The 18,338-nt window shown below is 38.6% G+C and overlaps 1 protein-coding gene across 2 annotated transcripts in view; it reads right to left on the bottom strand.

Annotated features, from left to right (window-relative positions):
- Positions 1-17,747, bottom strand: part of LOC117399626 (zinc finger CCCH domain-containing protein 3-like) — a 129,822-nt gene extending 112,075 nt beyond the window's left edge. The window contains exons 1-3 of one of the 2 annotated variants that reach the window (XM_033998919.3): positions 17,613-17,747; positions 14,386-16,228; positions 11,068-11,243 (exon numbers count right to left, since the gene is read on the bottom strand). In XM_033998919.3, coding sequence (XP_033854810.3) covers positions 11,068-11,243; positions 14,386-16,228; positions 17,613-17,712 — 2,119 coding nt within the window. In that variant the 5' untranslated portion in view covers positions 17,713-17,747. The other variant, XM_059023028.1, reaches the window with a different exon arrangement.
- Between the last annotated feature and the right edge of the window lie 591 nt (positions 17,748-18,338).

Here is an 18,338-nt window from a genome sequence, read left to right as displayed (position 1 = left end):
ATGAGTCATAAGATAAATTAGTTGAAACCAGATTCAATACTAATGACATGCAACCCCGCCAATGACATTTAAAAAATAATTTGGGGAAGAGCAGTAAAACACATTATTAACCAACCAGGCACGAGGTACTTTGCTTTATTACAGCAACTTAGATTCACTCGTGTACCAGTTCTCTGCACATGGAAACCACATTTTCACAAAATGTCACTAGTAATCTTCAAAAACAGCACGAGTACTTTACGCATAGCTAATTTACATATCAACCCCCACCGTTCCCCTTCATTTGCATGACGTCGTGTGAAAAGCCCCGTTTACTCAAGTGAAATAAACTAAGCGAATGGAAACCCAGAAAAGCATTTTACACGAGACATTTTTCGAGCTAAAAAAAAAAGAAAATGCAAGAAATTCCATGATTGTTAGTAACTCTAGCTGCTTCCATCGGACTCAGATTGCTAGAAAATGATCCAGCTCATTGCCTGCAGAGGGATTAACATGTACAGCGATAGGACGTTTTGCATCACCTGTAGAATTAACTCATTTTGCTTCATAAATTCGAATGAAACCTGCTGAATAATGTTACGTTGACATATTGAATTACATTCTGCTTTACAATAAAAAACTGACAAATGTGACATTTCAAACATGATGAAATACTGTACAGCTATTATGGCTTCAGGTAGACTCTTGAAATATCATTTTGTAGTTTCTTTGATTACATGATGTTAAATAAAATATCTAAATTAGGTTAATATATTATTATTATTATTATTATTATTATTATTATTATTATTATTATTATTATGACTCAATCCTAAAATTGGTGATGGAAAACATTTGGCCATGGCTGTACTTTGCACTTCCTCCGTGATTGTAGCTAACTCATTGAATGGTTTGAGTGTCTAAATTGCCGCCAGGTGTCTACTGGATCAGTACTTGATTAGTGAATTGGTGGCGTGTCTGTGCTAGACTCTGTTTGGGAACAAACACACTTTATCAACAGGAAATAAAAGCCACTTGCATTCACAATTTTGCCCTTCCAAGTAGTAAATCTAATACACTCCACATGCACACACATACAAGGTAAGAATGTACAAAATCATCTATAAAAAATAAAAATGAAAGATTTGAAGGAGGAAAGTTCCAGGGAAAGACAGTAGTCAGATATTATTTTAAGCCCTGCTAAAAATCCTACAAGTTAAAAGGTTTGCTTTCAAAATACCTTGGGCTATATCATTTTAGTCCTGTTGTCTCAGTTTTCAAAGCTTTTGTTTCAATAAAATTTGAACTATAATTAACATAATATAAAAATAAGTAAAGTATAAAGGGAGTTCATCTTTAAATGAAATTAAATAATAGGCAAGTGAATTTCTTTGCAGTGTGTTTTGAGTGTGAGCCTGCATCCCTTACAAAGTGAATCAGCAGTAGCAGCAGCAGCAGAATAGTCTTGGAGCTGTGTCCTGGCAGCCACCCAAAGGCATCCCGATGCCAGTATCCTGATAGTCACTTGGTGCAAATGATAAAAACTCTGCTCCATGCCCAGAATGTGAACTTTAGTAAATGAACCATCCAAATTCTTTAAACATTTGTGCACCTTCTGGGTTCTGAGGGGTGCAAGCGGGCTGGGAGCCGAGTGATTTATGACTTAAGTCAATCTACATGCTAACTGACAAGAGTCAGTAATAAACACTGGCCTCTCTAGCCCCTCTGAACCAAGTCTCGGTAACGAGATGTGCCTGAAGCAAACGCGAACATGAACACCGAGACAAGCCACAGGACCAAATAAAGACATTGCAGCTCTCTCTGGAGGGCCAAGCTGTTCAGCACATGTCAGGGGGGCCCGAGGGAGGTTTACTGTGGTGGGGTACACACAGGCTGCAGGGGCTGACAAACCCCCAATGCTGCTAAAGTAACAAACAAGCATGTCGGCTTTACCTGTGAGGTCACAGGTCATAAGAAGTCATAATTTTATCAGCTATTAATTAAAAAAATGAACAATATTTAACCAGGTGCGCTGCTACACAGCCTCTTGTAACAAATGCTGCTAAGATATATCTTTCATTAGCCCAACTAATTACAAGCCATACATAATGAGTGCCCGTGGCCTAGATTACGATTCTCTCTACGTTCATACAGTATCAGGTTTAGATCTAAAAATGCCTGTCTCTGCAGATACTGGCATTCCCAGCTTGAGATGAAAATCAGTTGTGGGGTGCTTACACCCCATCACCACACAAGCACAGTTTAATCTGCTAGGTGGAAAACAAGGCTCTGGGGGTCATTGGTGACTAACTTGCAAACATAACATGTACCATTGTTTAATTTCTGGGAGAAATTCATAGTTGTAATTGAATGTACTTTATAATATGACATTTCAAATCTTAAAACTTTGAGACTTGAGATGCTGTGATGTTAATTAAGAGCGTCTTCCATCTTCCTTCCCCCATAACATTCTAGATCTACTTTAAAAGGACTAGATATTAGTAACAGAGGGTCATAAAGATGTAAAATTAGGGAATGGTTTAGATTCCCTGCTGTGCTGACCTGCCAGTCCGGTCTAAACAAACCAAGCTGATTTCTTATCTGTTAATTAAGAATGTCTGTCTGAAAGACAATATACAATTTTCGACAACTGCCAAAGAACAGCGTGAAACTCAGATTTTGTCAAAATCTGTGTGAAAGCAGACATTCCTCTGTACGAAGTGGATCAACCGGCAGTTTGAGATTCTTTTTCAGCAAGCACATTAAGGGAGGTGGTGCCATTCCAAACTCAGACCAATCGTAGCTGGAATGCTGCAGCTATTTTAACAATAGCCGTCCAGACAAAGAAGATTAACTTGGAGTTGAACTAACATTATTTTATTTGTATTTTTTTTACAACGGGGAACTATTTGTAATAATTGAAGTTAAAAAAAAAAAAAAAAAGTTAGTTTACTTTATTAATTAATGGCGCTGGTAAGCTTGTAACTTTGGAATTTAAAAAGAGTAACAATTTGTACTTATTTAGCAGATGCATTTACCCAAAGCGACTTACACGTATTACACTGTAATATAAGGTTACAGTTCAAGAATAATTAAAGTAATAAACTAAAACACAACACAGAGACACAACAAGTGTAACAAGAACAATAAATACTTCCTGTGTTAACTGTTACCCAACTGTCTGTCTTATAATGTGGAAGGAAAAACACATTTTTAGCATTTTATTTTACTCGTGGAATAACACTTTTTATTTTTATTTTTTTTTATTTATTTAGTTATTTTTTTAAATCGGAGAATTTCATTTTTTTAGTGCGGAAAACTAGGATCCCTGTTAATGAAAACATTGTGTAAAAGGAACCGTCATTCAAATTCTGTAAGCCAACGAAAGAACTGATTTTGGTCAGGGATTAGCTTCCTGTTTTACCTGGAAGAGATTGGATCAAAGTAAACTCCTCTTTGGGCGCTATATTTAAAGCAAAACAAGCATGAACTCACACTCTTGGATCTGGACTCTCATATCACCATGAAGTAACCACTGAGCCTTTGCTTGGAACTGGGACCCATTCAAGCGTCGTCCCTATCTTCATCCTGAATACTCCTCACCTCTACATCCTGCAACCCTACGTGTTACGAGAAGACCAACTGCATTTCAAATTTGTTTTTCAACAAACATGACACAAAATGCAGTCTTCATTCCAACCAACACAACAGACGCTGCTTAACCCCGTCACTGTATGTAATGTGCACGAATTCTGCGTGCATGTAACCAAACAGAAGTCTGCATGCTTATGAAAATGTTTGTTTAAATTGTATTCCTGCTTGTGTGTATACTTAATTCTGGTACCATGATTTCTAACTTCATATTCTTATTACTTTTGTGAGCCTTAATAATCTTCATTTGTATATGTTGATTTTCTTTTTGCCTGTTATGAGTACTAAAGTAAGCATTTATGATTCATTTTGAGATCCTTAAACTGAAAAGCATATTTTTATAACTTAGCCTCTTTTTTTTTTACTATGAAAGGTGCTATATAAAATAAAGACAGATTGATTGATTTTGTTCATAGTTCTTTTCATATATTTGAAAAATCAAATAATGGAATTGTAAAAATAATTTCATGAGAAATATGAAATTTGACTAAAACACTAGTTTTATATTTAAATACGAAATCACATAATGGAGGCATCACCCTGTATATTAAGAAATTAATATGAACTAATATGTTTGTATATTACCAATATAGTGGGAGGTGGCCCAGGATATTGAGGCATTAATGTTAAATATTATATTTTAATAAATATGCTTGACAAATTGTAATATACATTAACATGTACAGTTGACCCAGTCTCCAACACATAACTAGGGCTGTGGATTTTGGACTATATATGAACACCCTGGAATGTGTTATTTTACTTATAAAATGGCACTCCTCTCAAAGTGAATTGGTTGTCAAGGGAATTGACCAAAGTTTCAAGCTGTACTGGTATGGTGACATATCTGAACAGGCTGAAACACTTGCTCACCAATGTGATTGCTCCCTTGCCTTTTTATAATGAATGAATCAATTAAATCATTTTTGCAGTGGCTTCAGAGAGGGTTTTAGAAATGTGTTTGTCTCCATTTTCAAAGTGCTGTTTACTGTAGCACAACAACCTTAAAAAAACATACCTCAAAGTGATTATAGTTAACAAATGAATTCCATAAAATCGTATCTGCTTCCATTAGCCACATGGGACATGGGTCTCAGATGTGCAGTTTTGAAAGAATGTATTGTACTGCATGTTTGAGAACCATGCAGCGAATCGAAGTGCAGAGACTTGAAAGACTTATGGAATTGTTTTGTTAGCTGCAATTTCTTTAAAGCTTTGTTAACAGAGTCCGACCCTATATTCCCCAACACACACAATACACAATTTACATTTAAGGCTTTCGCCCAGCCACACTAGCCAAAATGGTTAAAGACAGCTAGCCAGCGGGCAAGGAGTTTACAACGCTGTAAACAGTTTTAACGGTTTCACAACACTATAGGAGTGTTGCAAACGCTCCGATGAGTTCCAAGCCTCCTGAATGCAATGAGTCACCGGATACACTCGAGCAGTGCTATTTACAGGCAGAACTGCAGTATCAAACATGGGCTCTTCTCATTGTGAGCTCACGATTCATGCTGTGTTTTATTTTTCATTTTATCTACCTTCAAATTAAAGGTGCGAAGAAAATAAATTCCCTAAATCTTACCCGTCATGAACTTCCATTAGCTACATAGGTCTCAAATGTACAGCTCTGAAAGAAAACACATTAGAGCAAACATGCATTTTCATTTAAAATCATGAAAGATTTTAAATGAAAGAGGTTTCTTTATGAACTACACATCTGAGACCTAGAATATGAACGGAGGTGCAGTCACTTTGTTAGCTACAATCACTTTAAAGAATGTGGATAAAAAGCTGATTTAAACTGATATTTCTCAACTTATGAATCACACACCATCTTAGGATTTTTTTTTAAATTTACTTACTTATTTTATTTTATTTTTTTACCTGGAGCCACCCGTCATAATATCAAGAACTGTAAATCAAACAATCAAAGTGAATTATTTGCCAAAACTACAGTACGTCTTATCCTGTGTACAGGTTGTCATCCTGTGCATAGAACACCACACCTAATTCAAATGTTCAAACATCAAAACAAAACAGTACAAATACTGTACCTGGTACCTTTTGTAAAATGGATCATCCTATTAAGCTCATTCTTTCTTAATTTTGCTAAACCTAACACTAGTTTCTCAGAATATTACCAAAATCACTACAAACTTTAAAAAAAAGTTTCTCCGGATTTTGCTTTTAATAGTCATTAGCCAGTACATCACCACAGACGACACACTGAGGACAAGGTTCATTTGCAGTGCAAAGAAAGGTGAATTCAATTTCCAAGTAACTTTCTTCATATTTCCAAACTTTTCGTTTTCTGCACGCACTACAAACCAATCCATTTTCTGTACTGAACAAGAATACAATGCCGCGGGAACTGGACGATCACCGATTCTTAAACACAAAATCAGCCGTGATTGGGTCTCTGTTTTATTAAGTACCGATAACAGGTCAAATTAAAACATTTTGTTTTTATTACTATAATTAATTTATTTATAACACTCACCACACCCCACAGAAATTTTACATGTGCCTCCCCCAGTTGAGAACCACTGTTCTAAAGCATGATCAAATCCACTACTGGAGTCATTCCATGCCAACTCAACCACTGCCTTTGCCCGTCCGTCTCAGATTTTCCTAGAAAAATTCACCTGGGGGTTTTCAGACACGCCGAGTTCAGAAATGAGAGCCATTTTTGTTTTTTTTAATTTCCCCTTTGACCTGTGACCTAAAGTGAGAAAGGGACCTTGACCAGAAAAATCACCCTGGGTGCAATTTAGACGCTACCATCATGTGTAGCACTTTGTTCTACTCGTATTAAACAGGGCTTTTCAGAACAAAATAATAGCAGCACTCTACTCACTTCTGGCAAATTGCAAGACGAGGGGTAACTGACGAGTTTTATTAGAACTTCAGCCTAACCCTTTACGGGATGTGGGTCCGAAAATCTAAGTATTGCTGTAAGAATCAGTCTTCAAATTCTGTGAAAAACTTTTGGTTTCAAGTCCCACCACTGGTCATTAAACCCCGTTGAAATATGAAATGTTGCTATTTGTAACAAGTTTAGGCTGTAATAACTTGCAAGTCCAAAAAATCTACAAGCATCAAGCAAAATGTGTTGGTATTCGGGGATTTGGGATTTTTGAAGTTGCATTTGCCATGCATTCGAGCATTGCCTATGGCCACTTTGGTGAGGTTAAAGTACAACATAGTTCTATCCAAACTGGCTATTTCTTCAATTGTGCGTTCTCTGAGGATTGATCTAGAGGAAAAAGTAACAATGTGGGCTTCTAATGGCACTAGCTTGGAGCGGGGGGGTTATGAACTTGCATATGGGACTTGGGACTTTGTTGTTATGATGACAAATTTTGAAACTACCAAAACATTACTTAGTAATAAAGCAAATTACAATTACATATATCATTTCAGCACATCATTGAAAAAAAAAAACAACTTTAAACTCAGTTTAAGCTTCATAGCCACAAACCTTCAGTTACCCCCTTGACTTGCAATTTGCCAGAAGCGAGTAGGGTGCTCCTACTATTTTTTTCTGAAAAACCCTATTCATTACGAGTAGAACGAGGTGCTACACATGATGGTAGCATCTAAATTGCACCCAGGGTGATTTTTCTGGTCAAGGTCCCTTTCTCACTTTAGGTTGACCTTTGCAAGGTCACAGGTCGAAGGGTAAATTAAAAAAAAAAAATAATGGCTATTATTTCTGAACTCAGCATGTCTGAAAACCCCCAGGTGAATTTTTCTAGGAAAATCTGAGGCAACAAAATGTCCCTTTTCTGGTTGAGTTGGTGTGGAATGACCCACTTCTATGATTTCCTGATTAAAACAATAATCCAGCAATAGCTTCAAACTGAAACCCAATATCCTTGACAGAATATTTACCCTTGCTTCCACCCCCCCAAATAGACTACCAAATCACCCCCAAAATGAAAAAGTATCTAACACCAAATCCTCTACCCACAGACAAATAAACAGGACTTTCTATTTATTTATTTACATTATTTATGTTTCTGTTCTCAAATGTATTGTACAAACCTTATTTATACCACAAGCCTGGGTATATCTAGAATGGGATACATTGCTAAAAAAAAACTTGATTCCAATCACATTTAATCTGAACAAAATGCTGGATGATCATGTAGAAAAGTGTTTCGAAAAAAGGTACATTTTCCTTGTCATATGGTTTTTTAAGTTTACCACAGTATCTCTGTCACTAAATTTACAATGAGGGTTAATCAGAGGTTATTATGGTGCATTTGTGTGTGTGCGTGTGTTTGGGAACAGTAAAACACAGGGATTTGGGTAGTACGCTGTTCTCCCTATAAACAAAAGCAAGACAGACTGTTGCTGTTGATGCTGAACAAGCCACTTTCCAATTCAATTACAGCGTTTATCTGCTTTATTATGTTATTTGTGTGCTGGAGCTAACACTCGTTGGATTCATTGCACCCCTAACTGCTCACTTACATTTATGCACTCTTTAAATTAAATTGAAGATAACCAAATGAACGAAAAGAAACAGATAGAAATAAAGAAACACTGCGTCATCAGGAAGAATCGATTTCCTCAAATCGACCATTTCTCTTTTTTCTTTCTCTCTCATCTTTAGTACGTTCCCTATCATTAGTAATTTAATTTGCTCTTTATTAGCTCCTGTTATCTGCCGCGCAATACACAGACAGCTCTGACCTCTCTCTCACAGATAAATGTTTAAAATCCCTTCCTTGATTAATTCTGCCAGTTAAAAGCGTTCAAGGGAGGGGAGGGGAAATAAAAAAAGAAATGGCCCGTTTCTTCAGCTATCACAAAAAAGCCTAATGTTGATTGTGATGGAATTTCTAATGTGCAAGGGAAAAATTCATTGAGTGCAGCAATTATGCTTCGATAGGAACTCTAAACGAATGGGGGGGGAGGGGGGAGTAGTGGGGAGTTGTAAAACAGGGATAGCTTCCAGCACACCGTATTCTGCAGTTATTTAAAACAATCCAATTTGCAAAGGATAATTATATATTAGCTTCTTTTTTATCTGCCATTTGAAATGAATGCCGGGGTCTGATACTGCCTCTGTGCAGGCTATGTACAGCTGCAAAGTGCTTGATAGCGCCCCTTGTTCCCATCAAGGGTGAAATGGGCACTCAATTACTCAGGTGAATCTCCTCGTAAACTCGGAGGGACAAGACCGTCCCCTACTGGAGAAACGGAAAACATTCTCTACTTAACAACAAAGACTAGTGATATGCAGTTCATGATCAAAGGTAGAATGGAAAGCTTTCCAATTGTTGCATTGTTTCTGTTTTTCAGCACATCATTGAAAAAAAAAAACTTTAAACTCAGTTTAAGCTTCATAGCCACAAACCTTCAGTTCAGTATCCCACAAGGGCTTTCTGCATTGTCAATGTGAGGCTAATGTGAGAGTGAGACTAATCTGATTATTAGACTCATCTTCTACACCTGTGTGAGCTGACATTTGTCTATAATGGCTCACAACTGCTTGTGCGCAATTGTTATCAGTAGTCACAACTACACAGGAAGCAATGAGCTGTCTATCAGCTCACTCACTCACTCGCCACAAGGTGGCAGAGACCAACACCCCCTGCCTAACTGCAGGAGAGTCGACTTTTGTGTGCCACTGTCCTTTTGCAGTTAATTCACCGATTTAGTTTTTGTGTCCACAGACACAAAACATCCATATACACACACAACACAGTATAGAATTGCATCAGACTCCTTCACAAGGGGCACTATACCACTGGTATCACTCACTGTCAAGAAAACATGCTGGTTCGGTTCACACAGGAGATGCCTCAAACAAAATGATATCGGTTCTACATACAGATCAATTGTATTTCAATCTGAAAAATTTGCATTGAAAACTAGTCATCTTCAACTGTGGGCCAAAAACCAGTTCAGACTGTTTAACTAGGTTTCAAAAAAAACACCAGTCAGAGGTTCTGCTCCAGTAACACAGCAAAAGCTGCAGACAAAATGCTAAACCTGTAAGAAATGGTAATCATTAATATAAAAACATATTGAACAAGCACAAAATAGTTTGGGTTAGGCCAAATGCTAGTTGACTTTTACCTACGGTGATCAGATTACGCCACAATATACTCTTTCAATGTGTGTGCATTTTTCAAAAGATGTGTTACTACCTTCTAATACTTACTTAACTTCAGAAAAAGATGCACCTTATTGCTAAATTGCAGATCAGGGTATTTAACACCTACAGTAACTGTGGAATGTGTTGAAGTTTCATTTCCTACAAATCTCTTTATTCAAGTAGCAGTATGGTTAACCGTTAATGAAGTCAGAACCTCTCACAGCCTGGGGTGTGAAAAGTAAAGCTCTGAAACCAGACTTTCTTAATCCTGCAGAAAAATAAAAATTCTGCACATGGGATAGGATTTTCAAGTAAAAAAACAAAGAGTGTAAAATGATGGGTTATTGATTTGTTTTTGTAGATATTCTAACATGATGAAATACATATTCATATTCAATACATATTCAAATAAATTCCAAGGGTGTGGAATAGATAAAATAAGACAACAAAATAAAACTCAAATCCGATGAGCCAAAGCCAAATAAACACCCAGAACTGGTAAAAACATGTGATTAAAATTATATAGGCCTATTGCTGCTTTTAATGTGCTGCTAGTAATAAACACAGATTCAGTTATAATGCTGAAGTCGGGAGCTGTAAGGACAGTGCTATTGTGTTCCACCATAGAACGATAATACAAGTGCTAGAGGAATGGTATTATGGTGCAAACAGCAGCCACAACCACACTGCCTTCCGCGGTATAAAAGAGGCGAGTACTGTAAACAGAATGTCAAAGCCATCTTTCACACTCTACATCTATAACATTCAAACCAAAACACACACTAGTTTATTAATAGGCACTTTTCCATGTAAGCGATTGCATGGGCAAGGAGAATGCACTACCCTTGCATCCCTCTAATTGAGGCTGCCCTTATAAAAGTTTACCACACTAAATCTGTATGGTAATTTTGCAGTTTTCCCATGGGTTTCCCATTGTTATACTATGCATTGATTACCAATGTTTTAGCTTTCACTATTCGTTCTTAAACTTTGCTATGTTTTCACTTTGGGAAACTTTTATAAGAGTCGCATTGGTTACATTAAATGCTGGGGATACTAACAAAAACAATGTAAATGTATGGCAAAATGAATGCTTACACAAAAAAACTTACACTGCTCACATCCTACTGTATAAACAGGTGACCTCTATGGGAGACTTGCGTATGTTTAACAATAGAACTTTTAAACTTTCACATTTTTTTAACACCCCTAGGGCTCTTGACCTGTAATCTGCCTGCTTTTGTAACGGCACGAGAAATGATTTTTACGAAGGTTAGACAGTTACACATGCTGCAGGACGTGTCATTTTCCCTGGTACCTACCTTGCCTGGCTGAGCCGTGGGTGTCCGCGCTGGGAAGCCGGCGCAGTTTGTGCCTGCCGATGGGTATCAGCCCCCTGGCCTGCAGTCTCTTCCCTGGGACCTGGCCTCGCCTCCGCAGAGAGAACCGCGTCTTCACAGTCAGGGAGCCAGGGCTGCTCCTCCTCTCCCCCACCGAGCTGCAGCAACAAACAGCCAGGTCAGACTAGGAGCCCCCTTACCAGACCTGGGGTCAACTACAATGACAATGACAGAACAATTGTTTGAAGAAATTGCAATTCCAATGCTATTTTGCTCAATTGCAATGAGTTACAATTATGCTGCAGTAACTGCAATTATAATCACAATTACACTAAAACATAAATAGCTCCACACATTAACATGTTGACTCTGTTTATTCTACAAAGCAGGAACCACAGGTAAAAAAACAGAAACATACTATGTAACATTTTTTTTCAAACAAATGTGGCCACTAAAAGTGGTTGAACATACAAGAAGAATGTTCGCTCCATGCAAAACACAACACGGAACTGTGAATGATTAAGCTTGGAAAGATGTGTAACTGAACGTAGTGGCATCCATTTCTTAGAGCTCTCATTTTCCTATGTGAAAGACGGATACATTGTGTTAAACCTGTATTTGATACTCTTTCCTTACTACCAGCTTCAAATAGACTACCGTTAAATCCAATTCACCATAATGTGCGCACATTTCATATAGGAAAATGTGAGACCCAGGTAATTATGCCAGTACATAACAGGTAAGATTCACTGGAATTATTTTGTCAGCGCCAATATTTTTTTTTAAGACCATTTATTAGGTAATACTGACCTCTGGTGATGTGCATTTGTAATTACAAAAATGTCTTCACATGTTAGACTGTCAAAAAATCTTTTAGGCTGTGGGGTGTATTCTATTGATCTAAATTAGGTGTTTTCAACTGGGGGGTACGCGTACCCCTGGGGGTACTTCTAAGGGTAACAGGGGTTATGTAGGATGACTCTGAAATGCACAAATAAAAATTAAATGATTTTTTTAACAGTAGTATCTCTAAACCACTGCATAAATATTACATTTTTGTCTACAGCTCAAAGCGAACTGCAGATAAAATTTAAAAAAAACACAGACTATATCACGTCTGTATTTACGCATGCATGATTTCAATTGAGAGGACAGGATTTCCATTAGGGTGGGTGAAGCAGGCGTCTGGGGATTGTTCCTATGGAGAGCGCTCTGTGCTGTTCATGAACTCTGCTGTTTTCAACTTGTTGTATAACTGAATACTAATTATTATTATTATTATTATTATTATTATTTAGTCATTTAGAAGATGCTTTTATCCAAAGTGACTTAAAGAGACTTGGGAGTGAACCTCCTGGTAATAAGCCCCTTTCTTTAACCACTGGACCACCAAGACTTCTAATCAGGGAAGCACAATCTTTCTGCATTTTTCAGAAGTACAGTATATATAAATGCTCCGGTAAATATAATTATTAATGATAACACTCATATTTTGACGGTTTTTCTTTTATTTATTAGGCCCGGCTGCATTTTAATAACAGCAATAGTGTCTGGTTGAATTTGTTTTCGGCGTTTTATGAAATTAATACATTACTTACTTGCAAAAAAAAAAAAAGGAAGAGCACAAGAGTCTACAGAAAATGCAAAGCGACAGAAAGTTATACCGAATCCCTTTGGATAATTATAATGTTGGCTTTAATAAAAACGTTTATCATTGTTAGTAGTTATTATAGTTTTATCTTGAGGTAAACATTTTAAATGGCACATAATTAAGCAGAGATGGGAAGTAAACGTTAACGTAAAAAATATTTACAATGCACACCATTTTGTATTATTTATACTAACTTTGCCGAATAGAAAGCGAATATGACTGTTTCCAATGAAATTACTAAATACTTGTCTTTTAATGCTGTGCATCCAATATTTGTAATGAAAAGTTAAGAATTAAGCCCACTGTGTTATTCTGTCCTTTACCAGCAGTTTGTCACCCAAACTGTTGTGACAAATTATTTATTAAATAAACAGGGAGGAAAAGAAATGTATTAATCATATTATTGTCCATTTTATTGCAACTGTTGTGCCATTCAGTAGAGCAAAAATTGTAACGGGGTACTTGAGCTGAAACCTCCAGACAGAAAGGGTATAGTTTCAAAAGAAGGTTGAAATCCCCTGATCTAAATCATTGAAAGAAAGCAACTTTGTGGGGAAAAAAACATCATCTATATCAGTGTATGTGTGTGTTTAGAGTAGGTTTCTTTTTAAAAGTACAGAAAATACACGGTTTGGCCCCAATATTAAAATTTAAAAAGTGCCAGTGTTTAGATGCGCCACTGTGAAGATCACCAAGACCCTTATCTTTTTTTAAGAGCTGATCTGATATCCCTCAGTAAATCCAGGTATTGAAATAATACACCTATTTCATAGCAGTTCCACACCCATTCAAGGTTTTAATACAAGCTTGACTAGCCACATTATAGAAGTAACAAGGTGTGTCTTATTAAACTCATTGTAAAACCAGTATGCAATGGGAGTCTTCTTCCCATCTCTGTGACTGCAAGTGCTGAGGATGGCGCCACACAGGGACAGCAGAGCTGTTAACTTTGATTTTACTGCCATCAAGTGACACTGGCGTGTAATTGAACTTCACAGTAACACAAGAGGGCCCAGTTCCATTAAAATAAATATATTCCACCCTATTCATGAGAAATTAAAAGGCAGAATAAATAGGGTGTACAAAGTTAAACATTTCTCTCACCCACATATGTCAAGCATTTGATTTCCAATTCTTATGTTGCCATTTTTCATCACATCCTTTAAACTCATTTTTAAAAAGTTTGAGCTCAGCTAACTTCATACCAATATGTTTTCAACTAAACAAGGGCTTTTTACATTGCCGATGTGAGACTAAAAGTTAAGACAGTGAGACACACCTGTGCAAGCTTAGCTGAAATTAAAAAAAAAGAAACCTTTCAGACTCCGTTAGCAGCAGTAATTAACCTAACTAGTCCATCACAAAACTGTCACACAGAAGGCGAGACTTATTAGAAAATCAGTCTCACTCTCTTCCCTTTAGTCTCACACTGATGCAACAACGTCCTTGTCAGGCATCTTGTACAGTAATGGTCTAGAACAATGAACCACGCTGAGCACCATTTAAAAAAAAAAAGTTTCAAGCACGTAATAAAAAACGAAACAATAAAAATTGGAAACCATGTGTCTCACCAACTTCTCTTAGAAATTGTACTAAATTACATTAAGCATTAAAAAATAAAAATTAAAAGTGTTTCCAACGACACCTACCCTGGGCCACTGTTCTTTCTGATAATTTTCATTCTGCTCTTCAGTTTGTACCCTGAGAGCGAGGGGCTACTACCCCCAGAAGCCCCTGTGGCGCTGTGTTCTGCACTGCTGGGCTGCCCCGACCCTGGAGACCCACGCTCTCCATTCTCCTTCTCCGATTTCCACTTGAACACCGGCTTGGCTGCTGCTGCTGCCTGGCCTGCAGTAGCGGCTTTCCAGCGATACTTACTGCCAGTGCCGGAGGGTTTGGGGGAAGTAGATGCCTTCTTGCTGGGTTTAGCTCCGGGGGGCGTGACAGACTTCTTCAGCCCTAGGCTTTTAGGTGCCTTCTGGGTCCCCTCAAGGGCTTTTGGGGACAGGGGCTTCCTGGAAGGCTTAGCGGAGTTCGCGGTGGTTGAGACCCAGGTGTACCTGGTCTTGGCTGCCTTGAGGGGACGAGCAGACTGGCCGGGGCCCTTGTGAGACTTCTGGCCGGCTACAGCCCTTCTCTTAAAGATGCTACCAGCCAGCCCCGATTCGGGGCGATGATGGGGAGAGACTGGCATAGCAGTGGACTCAGCACTGGTTGATGACGTGCCTGCTCTGGCCTTGCTGGGTTCTGCAAGCCCCTGTACCGGCTTCTTCACCCAGGTGTACTTTGAGTTTTTCACAGGAGAGGCGCTCAAGGGAACTCCTGAAGGGAGTGCGGTTAGCGACTGGGGCTTGTTATCAGCTTGCAAAACACCCTCAGGGTTTGCCTTTGCACAGCAGCTAGAAAGGGCACTTGACTTTGCCTGAGAACAGCACGAACCAGTGGCACCTCCTGCTGGTTTGGGGATTGATGCAGTTCTATCTATGAAATAGGTTTTGCTCTCAACCTGAGCCTTGCAGGGTATTGCAGTGGCGAGACTGCAAGTTCTATGTGCGTGACCTGAATTGATGATTCCCACAGCTGCTTTGGGATTTAGCACTGCTTTATCCAGAATGGAAGGCTTCTTAATGCTGTGGGGGTAGCCTGCCTGGGGTAATAACTTGTCCGTGCTCTGCCCTTGAGCTTCAACACTCCTGCTACCCGCTGACTTGGATAACAGCAAACGTCTATCCGGCATGAAGGACTCAGCAGCACTTGGAACAGGACCTGAGAATGAGGCTCCACCAGCTGCCTGGGGTGACAACACAGTTCTAACCACGACAGGTGACTTTCCCTTGATCTGCCCCTGGCCTGTAGCAACACTGCAGTCACCTATCGTCTTAGACAGCAACGCAGCACTCTCTACAGAGGACGACTTGCTTGTGTCCAGAAAAAGACCTGTTGAAGAACCAGCGCCACCTGCTGGGCTCGAGGATGACAGAGTTATTTGCAGGCCTGCCGACTTGCTAGTACCCTGCTCCCCGGCAATCTGAGAGGAGTTGCTTCTTGAGATCGGTGTGGCAAGTCCTGTTCTGACCCCGGCTGAGCCAGGTTTAGCTCCCGTTTCCCTGAGGCCTGTATGCTGGATGGGAGCTGCAAAGGGGGAGGGCTGCACAAGATTTGGTGTCCGAGTTACAGCCTTGGTGTTGGACCCTTTGGTGGACAAGACCCTGGGCTGAGCTGTAGTAATGGCTGCTGCTGGACAATCGGACGTGCCAGCAATGCTGAGGTTGTTACCTGGCGGCCCTGCTTTCTGGTTGCTGAGAGAATACTTCTTCCTCCAGTGGACAGCGGGTCGTGGTGCATACGGCCTCACCTGTGGGGTGTATGTTGCCGAGAATGTAGTACTCTGGTTTCTGGCCGCAGTCTGCCCAGGATTTCGCCACGAACCAGCCATGCAGCCAGAAGCTGAAGGTGCATCGCCATGAACACTCTTGTGGTTGTTAATTAGATCTGTGCAACAGAAAACAGGCAGTGAATAAGAAGTATAGAACTTTTTAAAAGCAACTAGTTATAACGGAGCACTCATAACAAGTTACATTTCAGGGAACAATTTTGCATAGCATTTTGAGCCATTTGGGTTTTCCTGTGAGGTTTAGGTGTGCAGTATGTATTTAAACTCAAGTTGGTCATATTTCACGCACAAAATATGGAATGGCTCAAACTGCTCTTAAAATATAGAAATATGAAAATAAACGTTTTAAGTTCAATAAGAAGCACTTGTCATTGAATTTATGTTGTCTTTTAGCATTTCTAGATGTAGCACTATTCTGTGTTTAATAGTCCTGGATGAGTCTTAAAATATACCCTGCATTTATATATAGTAGATGCATCATCAGGTCAAATGGACGACAGGTGGTTGCTAGACTACTGTACCACAGTGTTAGGACTCATAAGATATGGATCAATCAAATAGTTCAGCACACACATCTCCTAAAGTTCGAGGATAATAGGTTAGTAACAATACACTAATGTCACAATACAAAAAACATCACAACATGATACATATCACAATACACGTGATGGCCTCGGCTACTGTATGATCAAATGATCACGTCTCACTTTAGACGACGTTTGTGCTAGCAGTGTTTCGTAATACTAGTAGTGTTTGCAATGGTGTGACAGGAACAGCCACGAACATGTATGTTTAAAGTAAGATCCTGAAATGGAAAGTCTCCGGTCAACCAAAATGATAGAAGATTGGGAAATCGTTTTTTTTTTTTTTTGTTTGTTTGTTTGTTTTTTATACACGACATACAGAACTATACCGAAAAACTTTTTTCGGGGTGTATCTGTTTCTCATGAACCACAACACGTGTGAGCAGAGCATCTAATAATTTCAATCGGCTTCTTAACACGACTCGCGTGTACCAATTGACATAGGGCGTTCAGATATCACAGATACTGAGAAGGCAGTTTGTCAAAAAGACAAGTTAGCACTCCACCAGAATAAAAATGTGTTTTTATTCGTTTTCCAGATATTGCTACTAAGCTGTTTAAAATGTGTCAATATAGTAATTTACATGCTATATAAATGTTATTTTAGGTTTCATATAGGCATACTCAATATTATAAGTCACAATTACATACTGTGTCGCAAGGAAAGGTTCATTCCACCGTTCGTATTTAGAGCTGGTTTATAACGGGTCTAAATAAAGCCAATTAATTGGTTGTTTGGTTCATTGGAATAACAGAGTTTAGCTAAAGAGTTGTCATTATATTATACTTACAACACACAAAAAACCTTGGTTCTCTCCATTCCTAACATGCAAAAACGTTTTCTGCTACCTCGTCTATAATAATGAACCGCTGTTTTAAACGTGCTGAAACGACTTACTTTGTAACAGTTCTATCTGTTTTTTCAGAGCTTCATTTTCTTCCATCGCAAACTTCACAACAGGAAACGTCATCAACCCCAGACCCACAGCACGCTTCATTGCTATACGTAGCCAATCAAAAGAGGGGATTGGGGTGGGACCATTAATACAATCACAACACCCTGTGGGAGCTGTAGTTTATATGGTCGTCCAGTGGTGTGCAAAGTAGTTTTTTTTTTTTATTTAAATTTGTATTGGATCAAAAGTCAAGAAAAAAAAACAGAAAATAGAAACAAAATTAGTATTTATAGGCGTGCTGGGGACGGGGAGTTCTTAAAGTATTGGTTTTATTGTTGTTTTTAGTAAGCCCCGGCTCCGCGATTGTGTTGAGCAGCACTGCACTTTATTTTTTTAATTATAATTGAAAATCTAGGCTATTGTTTTTATTGAACATTGCAAACCTAATGCCGTGACTGTGTATTGTACTCTTGTCCTATTTGTTTAACTATAGTTAACCACCTGTATTTAATAAAATGATATTCATTGCCCTGCATATGGTTGTGGTCTTAGTTTTATTTCCTTCTGGTATTGTGCTTGACTGATCCCACCCCGATCAGAAAGAACGAGTACCATTCCCGGGTGCTACAAAACTAAAAGTAGTGATTTAAAATTACCCCAGTGTACAAAAATGAAAAATCCTAAAAAAAAAAAAAAAAAAAAAAAAAAAAATTGAGTGAGTCAGCAGT

Source organism: Acipenser ruthenus, chromosome 4, assembly GCF_902713425.1.
Source record: "Acipenser ruthenus chromosome 4, fAciRut3.2 maternal haplotype, whole genome shotgun sequence".
In the NCBI taxonomy this organism is placed as follows: domain Eukaryota; kingdom Metazoa; phylum Chordata; class Actinopteri; order Acipenseriformes; family Acipenseridae; genus Acipenser; species Acipenser ruthenus.
Note: the sequence above shows the minus strand (reverse complement) of the source record. Positions and strands in the feature narration are given on the sequence as shown.